Genomic DNA, 12259 nt, shown 5'->3' with positions numbered 1-12259 from the left:
TGCCCTCACGACTGGATTCAACCCTCTGATCTCATTCATATCCACATTCACATCAGCACCTCCACTGGACCTCCTTACAGGGTCTCATTTAAGGAGGAAGAGCACTTTTCAAATACTAATGTAACATGAACATATCTAAGTACTTAATAGTAAGGTCCGTTTGTTCACATTTCGGTGGTTCATAATGTTTTGTGATGGATCATGTGTGCATATTGTAAAAAACAAAATAAAGTGACGTGATATTAATACTTCTCCACACACAGATTGAACATTGGGTACAATTCTTAGTTTTTATTTAGGCTACTATTTCCCTTTCGGTTAAGTCATATTTTTCCACTTATCAATTACAGATCCGCTTTTTTTTCATTATTATGCATGGCGACAGAAAGGAACTCAGCTTATGGTCGGGTTAAGACGACACACAATGTTACACCCACAGCTTAAAGCATGTATAGAAGTTCAGTACATGCAGGCTCTACATTTCAGATCACTGGATGTACTGAGACCTATTTTCTTTATGATAACCATCTGCACACACAACCTAAAGAGGAGTGTTTGTGGATCTAATCGAGTTGATATTAGGGCACCAAAGGTTTCCATCGGCTTGTCCTGTCTTCTGCCTCTTTGTTTGTTCTTCTCGCTGAAGCAGGACGGAGGAGGAAACAGGACAGTGGGTGGAGGACAGATGGCAAAATTGTCCTCACAGCTGCTGTTGAGCATATGAAGCCAGCTGTTATTGGTTTTGACACTTTTTTGGCACTCATCACAACCAGCAGAGGTCTCCAAAACTCAGACATGGTTCCTTTTGTATTTCAGTGATTTCAGATTAACACAAACTGTGTCACTGGTTGATTCACCCTAAATCATCCTAAATGCCAGACCGTTAAGTAAGCCTGCAACACATGATGAAAGACACTGTGATGGTTTTTATTATATGGCATTCCCTATATGTGTTTGGGGGACCATTGGAGTGCATTTGTTGCTGCAATAGCTACTTTGACGAGTTTGTCCATATTCGTAGCTGATATTTATTAAATTTCCTCAAACAGTCTTAAAATCTTCTGCCATTAATGCTTCATTATCATGTTTTTATTATTTTAATTAAGATTCACACAGATCTTCCTCTTCACAGATATTAGTATATTATAAAGAAAAACCATTAAGCCTACAATCTTTGACCAATTATACACAAGTGAAATATTAAGAACACAACCACAATATTACACATCTACATCTCGGTGCAATATATTGTGTTTGTGTGGTTTATTTAGGAGTAAAACATTCAAGTTAATTTACTAGCTTACTTTTTAGCCTTGGTGTTACATTACCCTTTAAATAAACTCGCAAGGCGTCATTAAATTAGATTCATATGTTTCACATTAGACTCAAATGATTTTGTTTGTCACCCTTTTACAAATGAAAAATGATACTTCACATCATCTTAAGCTGTTTAAATTCATTGTCCGCACCTTGCATGACCAGTTTTTACTATTTATACAGTCTGATTTCTTTATAGTGTGTCTGACTGGAGGTTCAGTCTTTTGTTTAGTTTACAGGAAACTGGGCATTTCTGCAGCTCTCTGCTGCAACATAAGACGAGACGGGATTAACGTACAGTACGGAGAGGATTATCTGGATCAGACATGTTGCTGTGGGTCTCTATAAAACACCACATTCACATTCTCCATTGGTATTCTCCTCTTAATTCTTCATGTTTTTATAGTAAATAGTAAATAGAGAAAATTTTGGTTGGCTTAGTTTAATGCAACATGTACACACATTTATTTTACTTATTTATTCATTTTATTGGGACCATGTATACAGTGTTTAGTAGAGATAAAATGAGCGGGTAAAGGGCTGAGTAGCTTTTTTATTTGGTTTTTACTGTTCAGTGGGGATGTATCATTTTCACACAATGATCTTTACAGCAAGGAGCACAGGACTGTAATGTAATGTACATTTATATTTATATAAAAGCTACAAAATGGACAAAAAAATCAGCCTGACAAACTAGTAACAGAGTTAGTGTGAAGCCAGTGGTTTTCTAAACTGATGAATGAAGTGAGAAGTAGACTGGCCATTTGAGGTACTCAGTGCATTAAAGAATATTAAAATCTACAAAATATTGATGTCTCTAACAGCAGGAAAATTGTCAATAAAACAATTTTAAACCCTAATTTCTTGCAGTATAGAGCAGACAGAGTAATATCAGAGAAATCAGCTGTCTAATCTCCACTGCATCCTGAAGACTTTTAAATGATACCGATGGATTTAAATAACGTTTAAAATCCTGCAAAGAAGTTTCCAACCTCAATGGTGCTGTACCTGGTAAGATAATGGTTAAATAAAATTTTAAAATATCACATTTCCTATGTAAGATATTGGATCTGTCTATAATTATACCTAAGGCATCGTAGTAGGACTGAAACTAACTAATATTTTCATCTAAAATACCAGAAAATGAAGAAAAACGTTGATCACTGTTTCTCCCAAGATGCAACTTGAATCTGTCTTTTTTTGTCCCGACCAAAAATGTTCAGATCACTGTCAAAGAGGATTAAAGAAACCAGGAAATATTCACATATAAGAAGCTGGAGCCAGAACATTCTACTGCATTTTCATGAAAAATAACTCAAAGCAATTAATCGATTGTCAACTTAGTTCCCAATTAATTCTGTTGATCAACAAACTGGTTAACCGCCCAATCGTTGCACCTCTACATCATTATTGTCCCTTTTTTAGCATCAGGTTACTGCTACGTTATGTCGTATTACTTAGAGGTGTGAGAGAAGAAATCACATTGTTGGTTCGCCTAAAAGTGAAAGTTGAGTTAAATGATGCACTCTGAAAAAACAACAAAACATTCACCAACCAATGCCTGTGATCCTATATGTTATTTTATGGGTGCTGTGATGCTCTGTTGATGATTAAGGTGGGAAACGAGATCACAGCTGGTCAGCCACCGACTCAATTTTTCAAGTCTGTCTTAAAACAAGCAGTCAAATGTCCTTGTGAACAGTAAAGAGGTTTCCCTGGCTGTAATCATTCCTTCTGTTCATACTGACTATTAAAAGATCTTCAAATGTGTTTTCAATGGAAGTGATAGAGGACAAATCAACAGTGAGTCCACACAGTCATTTAAAAGTAGATGTGAAGCTTCTGTTCAGCTTCAGCAGTCTGAGTTAGTCATATCAAGTGATATCTGACACATTTACAGTCTTTTTAGCATCAAATTCTCTCTGTGTGTTTCCCTGTTGAGCTGTGGTGGAAGTATAGTAACAAAAAGAGGGACTATGGTACTAAAAACACTGTAACGTTGAAACATATCTACTTGATTTGACTCATTTGGATGGCTGAAGCTTCATATTAGCTTCAGATAAACACAGGAGGAGGACTGTGGATTTTGGGCCCTCATCACTCACAGTGTAAGTGCATTATAAAGGGATCCTCTAATGGTCAGTGTTAGCAGACAGCAGGAGTCACAAGAGGAAACTACATTATTCCAATAAGGACATATGCTTTCAGTGAATCTGCCTTTTCAATTAAAGCAGCAGAAGGAAACTCAGTCCAGGGAACTCACCAATCACAGGTCCTCTTCTAGACAGTTGAAAACGTGGCTTATAAACCACCGAATCTGGCAACGCTCATTCAGATGCCTTCATCATTGCTGCTCATATCTGTCTTTTGCTTACGTCTGTTTTTTTATGAAGCTGTTGTGTAATTTAAGATGTTCTGTAATTGTGTGTATTTTGCTTGGTTGGCCTGTAAACTTGCTCTACTAGTATTTCTGCCTACGTCTGTGTTCTGCTTTTACTGACATGCCTCACACAGGCCTGGTTATTGTTTCAAATGTGTTTCTTCATTTTAAGGCTGACAACTTCACACCTGGCCAGGGACTACAGGTGAAAACTGGCCTCCTGGATAATTATGGCCTATTTACAGTGTTGATTATTGATATGCACTGTTGCTGAGAAATACAAATTAAGGGATCAGTATAGCTACAAAAACCTTATTTCAATGTTTATTTGGGCACCCGACTATTATTTTAAGACACTTGGAGCAATTGTGAACCCGTCTTTTAACATACTTTCACACTGGCTCAAATTTGGTTGTTCTGATATTTTTCTCAAGTAATAGTTTCTATCACTAGAGTAGTTTTTTTTATTTTAAGTGTTTGAAAATGTTACATATACAAAGCAAACTGTGTACTCGTGTGCATGTCTGGGGAGATTTTAAGTGTTTCCTTTGTGAGAGGAAGAGAAAGCTCATAGATGATGTGACCAAATCACTCTGGTAATAAGCAAACATGAGCTAGTGGAGAATAAACCCTACGATCATTTTTTATCCTTATTTTGTAATTCCAAACTTGAACTAAAGCTGCAATAAGCTGGAAAGACATTAAACACGAAATGTACAATTTCTCTTTCGGTTTTCCAACTTGCAGCTCATATGTAAAGATCATTTTAATCAGCTTTTTCTTTTAAAATAAGACATTTTAATTTTCTTATTTAGGAATTTGTTGGGTTTTCTTGTCTTCGTCATGTTCTTCACCTGTTTAGTTTTATTTACAAACTGAAAAATTTCTCTGCAATTTCACTTAATTCGCAAGAAGCATTCAAGATATATAAAAAACACAGACTTTAACAACTTTTTACACATCACAGGAAATTTATTGACAACAGAGCCGAACTGACATTTTCAGGATTTTCATTCTGTACAGCCAGAGAGGTAATTGACAAACACTTCTGCTTGGAATGTATTCAAGAGCAAAGGGAATCATTTGTTTCCTGTTTCACTAGCGCCTTTGTGTCCCTTTTAATATTCCTCTCCTTCCTCCTCTCCCTCACCGTCAACAGAGTCGACTCCAACCTCCTCGTAATCCTTCTCCAGAGCTGCCATGTCCTCTCTGGCCTCAGAGAACTCTCCCTCCTCCATACCCTCACCCACATACCAGTGAACAAAGGCACGCTTAGCGTACATCAGGTCAAACTTGTGGTCAAGCCGAGCCCAGGCCTCTGCAATAGCAGTGGTGTTGCTCAGCATGCACACAGCCCTCTGGACCTTGGCCAGATCTCCACCGGGAACCACGGTGGGAGGCTGGTAGTTGATGCCAACCTTGAAACCAGTGGGACACCAGTCCACAAACTGGATGGAGCGCTTGGTTTTAATGGTGGCAATGGCAGCATTCACATCTTTGGGAACCACATCACCACGGTACAGAAGGCAGCAAGCCATGTACTTGCCGTGGCGAGGGTCACATTTCACCATCTGATTGGCTGGCTCGAAACAGGCGTTTGTGATCTCGGAGACTGAGAGCTGCTCATGGTAAGCCTTCTCAGCTGAGATGACGGGGGCGTAGGTGGCCAGAGGGAAGTGGATACGGGGATATGGCACCAAGTTGGTCTGGAACTCAGTCAGATCAACATTGAGGGCACCATCGAAACGAAGGGAAGCAGTGATGGAGGACACAATCTGACCAATAAGCCTGTTCAGATTGGTGTAGGAAGGACGCTCGATATCGAGGTTCCTACGGCAGATATCGTAGATGGCCTCGTTATCTACCATGAAGGCACAGTCAGAGTGCTCCAGGGTGGTGTGGGTGGTCAGGATGGAGTTGTAGGGCTCCACCACAGCGGTGGACACCTGGGGAGCTGGGTAGATGGAGAACTCCAGTTTGGACTTCTTGCCGTAGTCGACAGACAGACGCTCCATCAGGAGGGAGGTGAAACCAGAGCCGGTGCCACCTCCGAAGCTGTGGAATACCAGGAAACCCTGAAGGCCTGTGCACTGGTCAGACTGAGGACAGGGAGGAAGAGACATGATTAAATATGAGATACAAACATATGATCGTAATCACAGCTATTTCTTCCTGATATGAAGTCACCCACCAGTTTGCGGATCCTGTCCAGCACCAGGTCAATGATCTCTTTGCCGATGGTGTAGTGTCCTCGGGCGTAGTTGTTGGCAGCATCCTCCTTGCCAGTGATCAGCTGCTCAGGGTGGAAGAGCTGGCGGTAGGACCCACTACGTACCTCATCTAAGGAGACAAAACCATACATTGAATCAGTCGTGGTTTGCAAAAATGTCACATATTTCATTTTAATTTAACTTTATTAATGTTCAGCCAGAAGCGACAGACATAACACTTACCGATGACTGTGGGCTCCAGATCGACAAAAACAGCCCTGGGGACGTGTTTTCCCGCTCCAGTCTCACTGAAGAAGGTGTTGAAGGAATCGTCTCCTCCTCCGATGGCTTTGTCACTGGGCATCTGTCCGTCCGGCTGGATCCCATGCTCCAGGCAGTAAAGCTCCCAGCAGGCATTGCCAATCTGGACTCCAGCCTGACCAACGTGGATAGAGATACACTCACGCTGTGGACAGAAACAAAAAAAAAACCAATAGATTATTTACATTTGCATTCATTTGTACTCATAAATTCATTATTTAGACCTGTCAGAGTGGAAAAGAGAAAACATATTAAATCATTTAAATTGTTTTGTTTTGCAGAATTCAAATCATATTTTCCATTGATTTATAAATCTCAATCAAGCTTATTATTATATGTGTTGAACAAGTGGGGGTTAAATGTCAAGCTTACATTGTTGCTTATCACGTCACTGTTTAAATTTAATTGATAATCTTAATTGATGGCGTCAACCAATCAGAGCTGGGTTGCGACCAGAAACCCCCTCCCCCTCCCCCTCTCTCTCTCTTTGACGTTTTAAGTGAAACTGTATTCCCGAGTGCTATTACATTTGTTATAAGCAGTGAAATAACAGCCAGATCTAGCAGTAACAGATATGTCTCCTCTCTTTATGTCAGCAGCGGCCATCTGGTGACAGCTCAGCAGTGTCCGTGCCTCGCACTATGCATTTTTAATGCCTTGCGCCATGCTGACAGGGCTCTCCATCCCTCCACCAGGCGGATTGGGTTTCATTGGGTGTGGGACAGTTGCAGACGCGCATCCTCCCTGCGGGTGCATGAGGAGTTTGACGTTGCCGGCCGGAGCTGTCACGATGAGGACAAAAGTGATGACCGGTGGACGAGGAGGAGGAGGAGGGATGGAGGGAGGGAGGGGGGATTTGAAGGCTGAAAACTGAAAATCCTGCAGACTGGTGTAACGTTTTGGACTCAAGCCGTCATTATTCATTCAGTCCACATTGCAATCTGATGAAAACCTCTTTTGTTCAGCCTGCTCGCCACGTATCCATCCACAGCGCGCACCAAAAGACCTGCAGCCTCTTCTCTGGTCTGCATGCATTTAACTTGTTCAACACATATTTCTATTTTAAGTAACATTTAATTATATCTCCACCTCTTATTATTCCCACTTTCAAGTTATTATAATGTAATATTAAGCTCCCCTTCCCTTCATCCTCACACCCCACAATCAACATCTATAATTTTTTTTTTTTTTTTTTTTAAAGAAGAAAAGCATCCTGTTGACCACAAATTCAACTATTCATTCAAAGGCTTTTAAATAAATGTCTTACCATTTTTGTTCTGTTTTAGCGCTTGAGAGTTGAAGAAGAAGCTCCTTGATTGGGTATCTTACAATTCGACAGTTATGGGGTCGATGTAAGAGATAATGGCGTGCATGAGGATGGACAGAGGTATATATGCAAGAGCAGCCCCCGCGCCGGTGGCTCCTGTGCTCCTATTGGTCATCTCCCTGTCAATTTTACTCTCAGAGGCAATCCCAGGCTTCCTATTGGCTGAGAGGTATCTGGGCTGCACAGTCCGTCCCTCAGACCCCACCCAACATCCCGACATCCTCCTGGTATTGTGCTGCGAGCATGGCGCCTTTAATTGTAAGGAAAATGCTGCGTAATTTTCGGCATGCCGGTACCAGACGAGCCAAGTGTGCCAAACATGAACTCCCACGTTATAAACTGATAAGCATAAACAGGAAAAATAGCTTGTGTCACAAAATAGAAGATATTATAATAGAATATGCTTCAATTTCAGAATAATATTTGAATATTAATTATTTGATCTAAGCAGGCCTCATATATAATTCATATGATTGATTTTTCTGAAAGCCAGCTCACACATAAATGGGGTAATCAGTCCACTCATCTACCTCTAAATTTTAAACTTCATCAACCTTTTGCCTCCATTTCAGACTCATACATGCCTTCCACGCTGCACAATCAGCATGCCTTTTCCAAAAAGAGGGATGCTGCTTGGTGTAATATGTTATTCTACCCAATGACAGCATTAATAAATACACTCCAAATGTGAGTCATGAGCAGTTTGCAACATGGCTTACCTAATTTAAGATGGATTGTGTTACAAAGAGGCCAGCCAGGCTTTCCCATCAGTTGTATTTTTGGTGTATTTATCATTTTACCAGAACTAGGTATCCTCTGGTATTATATAATTCAGCTTGTCATGTATTAATACATAATACATGTTTTTTAATTTATTTTAATAATCACTGTTTACATAATGCTGTGGACTTTATTTAATAGTAGAAGGATTTTGTTGTATTTCCAATCATTATTTTTCGGTCTCTCTGTATAAATGAGGTCAAACTCTCCTGTGATGAGGGGCATGTAGGCCACAGAGAGCAACAGACGACCGACCCCCCTCCCCCTCCCCAAGCCCCCCTCCCCAGCCCTCTTCCCAAGATTTAACCGTTGCTAGGGAATGAAAAACGGAGTTGCCTGGATACAGCCCAGTATCCACATAGACCGCCTTTATCTGGTAGTCACGTGACCCAGCTTAAATAGCAGCATTAATGTGGTGCAGTGCAGCTGCCCCCGAGTGTGGGGGGATGTGAAGTGCCCAGACACCTCTTTTCCAAAATCCTTTGGCATGATGTGTCTGTGTCTGTAAGGGAACGCACTTGTTCACCTACAAGTTCATGTGGTCTCTGCTTTTAAAACCCCACCAAAAAATACATCTATGAATATGATAAATTGTCGTGGGGATGATGGGGTGTGGCTGCTGCAGCACAAGATGCATGGCTTCAGCATGGCTCAGCTCTTTTGTTCACACAATTCATCAAGGCTACTGTAAAGGTCAGTCTTTAAAGAGACAGTAATATAACTGGACGATAGCTCTGTTGCAGTCTGTCTTAAACATTCAGCTTTCAATGAGAGAGACCATAAATTTGTTCTTTGTGGGGCCGGCAAACTAACGGACAGTTAAGCTCCTCGGTTGCTAACAACAGAAGAAAACTCTGTGGCAACAGTTGCCCCAAGTGCTGAAATAATACCTTTGTGAATGTCTGACTTCCTGAAATAAACCCTATTTTGAGACACAAAGTCAAGAGCAGCAGTAAGTTACCTGCAAGCCACAGTCAGGATGAAATCAGACAAGTATGTGAAACCATCAAATCACAGTGAATGTAAAGTGTGAGTTATAACGGGCCTTTTCAGTATGTCTGGGTTAAAAAGTGTGAAACCTGATGATGCCTCACAGTTGACATTTTCAGGCTACTATCAGGTGGACGAGCTGATAAAGAAACCAGATTTATCTTCTCAATAAAACATTCAATTTTTTTTTTAAAGCTGCATGTCATACTAATGCTTTTAAAAGATGACACTGCTCAACTTACATTAACTCAGGTTAATGTTTTATCCGTTATTCTGTGAACTCACACATGCTTTCACTTTCTCTTTCTAGGCCCTTTTTTTAAGTATCTCTCAGAGATTCAAAGAATATTTGTCACATGTCACACACACGAGCAATATGTGGTGATATATGCAGGTTTTTGTGTGAAAGTGTGAAAATTATGAGGGATAAAAATTCAACATAAAACATTATAGATTTTCAAGATGTAGAAAAGGAAAATATAAATGACACAATGTGAAATATTTTGCATTACTCTTTTGTGTTCATTTTCTCCTGCAATACTTATTGATCATTTGTCACATCTGGATCAATATATGTTTGTATCTGTGTGTCCGTGTTCATCTGTTTTAATTTGTGCATGTGGGTGTATGCAAGCACGCTTTTAAAGAGTTACCACCATTTTTAAATATTAGATACCATAAAAATATACATTAAAGATCATCACAGAGGGTGGTACCTGAGAGCATAAAGCCCAAAATGCTAAGTCGTCATTAGCAAAAAATATCTGTGATCATTTATATCTGTGAGTCATCGGGTGGAGTCCATCAGTATATAAATCAAGAATGACCATTTCTCATTAATCTTGAACATGTTTCAGAGAGCATGTATGACAGGCCACCAACCATGTGGACCCCCAGGCCAGTATTCCTGCCCCACCCTCAAAACCTCACATCAAAATATGTCAAGACCTGCTGAGGCTAGAGCTCAAAATATTACAGTGTCTTATTATATTCATTTAAGAGAAAAAAAAAAGAAAGACATCCCAACTTCATTCTTTTATTTGATGACCCAGTTCAGCTAAAGCACCTGTATTAAAACCTACAAAAAGTGACAGATGGAAAATATGTCATTATGTTGGGTATCATATTCTCTCTGAAGGATGCAGTGCAGCCATGTTCATGCCATGAAGGACCACTCCCATCTCTATAGCATTCCCATCCTCCCTCCCTTCGCATGGTGTGCAGCTGCTCAGACCCTCCCTGTCTAGCAGCTGCTGGGGAGGAGGAGGAAGAGGAGGAGGAGGAGGGGAGGATGAGGGGAGGAGGGTTGTAGAATGTTCTCTGAAGAAGTCCTGGCTGGGAGCCACGGCAGCTTCCTGCTCTTCTCTTTCATCCCCTGCAGTTCACACCGAGTACAACAACCACAAAAGCCGGTTGTAAATCATGCATCCTCAACTCCCTGCTGAATAAATGATGATTTCTCCCACAGCACGGTGGGTGTTTTGGTTCATGCTGCAAGGAGGAAGTGTTGCTGGCTTGCAGCATCCGTAGAGACGCTGATTATGTCAGAAACAACATGCAAACCTCTTTTTAAATGGCTTTTCAATCATTTTTTGCAGAAGAGCTGTGCAGAAGGACCTTGACCAATGCACATACCAGCTGCCTTCAGTGGTAACCATCATGCCACACTGACGACACATCACTCTAAAAAAGACCATTCAGGCATTTTCAGTTCCTTAAACAAGGACGGAAAAAAGAGAAGGCACACCCACACCCCAAACCTCAGCCCAGCTGAACAGCAAAGGCACACAGACATGCAGTCACGTGATCGGCCCACTGAATGACATCATTGCAGAGAATCTAGGACAAAGAGGGAGGAGCGCAGAAGAGCTGGCATGCCGAGCTGATACCATGGCAGGCTCGAACAACATGGAAACCCAGCTGATAGCAGCTCGAGTGGGATGGAAGCATCTTCTGCAGCAGAAGCATTCAGCCATTTTGCATTATTTATAACGCGTCAGGTGTATCGAGCGTGTGTCACAGATTTTAAGACAGAATTTACTCACATCTTGCACTGAGCAGCTTTCTATTGATTTGTACTTTGCCACACCTAAAGAATAGAGGTATTCAATCTTTATCTGCTCATTCCTCGGCATGCATAATAAATGAGCTTTGTTTAAATTGCCCCTTTTCCTCCAGCGGGATATACCTCAAATATATGGCCACAAAAATATAAATAGGGAAAATGACATACAGTATGTAGCATAATATGCAACAAAGGATTAAATCTAAGACAGATTCTCATCATACTCATCACATATTAATGAAACATCACCTTCATCCACCTTAATCCAAGATAATGATAATAAACTGAAACGATTAATCATTTAGTCGATTATAGCCTATCAATTAATCTGTATAGTTAATCTGCTTTTTTCTCTGTTTTATATCATTGTAAGATGAATATCTTCTGGTTGGACAAAAAGAGAGAGACATTTATATATAGATCATATGAGAAATAAAATTGTCTTCATGGCAGCTTGTTGTCTTCTATCATTTATATGTTATACATGTTTTAATCATCACTTCATCGGTGTCAGAACATGTCGCCAAAAGGACTGCAGTTGAAAATTTGCCAGCAAGCTAACACTGGCACATTTGCAGAAATCTTATTGTCCTTATAAATAGATATGACAATCACAGCCCTCCTATAATAACCTTCACTACAATATGTTTTCCTTATTAACATATTTAACAGGTTTTGCAATTATCATTTTGCTCAAAAAAAAAAAAAAATTACATGTATATACAGACTAGCTGGCCTTTAAACTTCTCACCAAATGGTGGTAGTAAAACCTCTTTTTTTTCTTGCACAGGAGCCCCGTATAAATCTCGTTGCACCTCCTTCCCATTCAGCAGTTGTTGCATCGACCCCGCTGGGTACAACACGCGACG

The 12259-nt window shown here is 40.5% G+C and overlaps 1 protein-coding gene across 1 annotated transcript; it reads right to left on the bottom strand.

Moving 5' to 3' along the window:
- Positions 1–4690: 4690 nt before the first annotated feature.
- LOC133987484 (tubulin alpha chain-like) lies at positions 4691–7567 on the bottom strand. Its single transcript, XM_062426868.1, has 4 exons — positions 7496–7567; positions 6151–6373; positions 5889–6037; positions 4691–5796 (listed from the first exon to the last, which is right to left on the bottom strand). The coding sequence occupies exons 1-4, from the start codon at positions 7496–7498 to the stop codon at positions 4816–4818; spliced, it is 1356 nt and encodes a 451-aa protein (XP_062282852.1). The 5' UTR covers positions 7499–7567; the 3' UTR covers positions 4691–4815.
- Between the last annotated feature and the right edge of the window lie 4692 nt (positions 7568–12259).

The sequence above is a fragment of the Scomber scombrus genome, chromosome 10 (assembly GCF_963691925.1).
Source record: "Scomber scombrus chromosome 10, fScoSco1.1, whole genome shotgun sequence".
In the NCBI taxonomy this organism is placed as follows: domain Eukaryota; kingdom Metazoa; phylum Chordata; class Actinopteri; order Scombriformes; family Scombridae; genus Scomber; species Scomber scombrus.
This window is presented reverse-complemented; position numbering and strand designations above follow the sequence as displayed.

Coding starts and splice junctions, on each gene's coding strand:
- LOC133987484 (XM_062426868.1), bottom strand. Junction 6,038..6,150: donor TCTGGAGCCCACAGTCATCG/GTAAGTGTTATG, acceptor TTGTCTCCTTAG/ATGAGGTACGTAGTGGGTCC. Junction 5,797..5,888: donor TGGACAGGATCCGCAAACTG/GTGGGTGACTTC, acceptor CCCTGTCCTCAG/TCTGACCAGTGCACAGGCCT.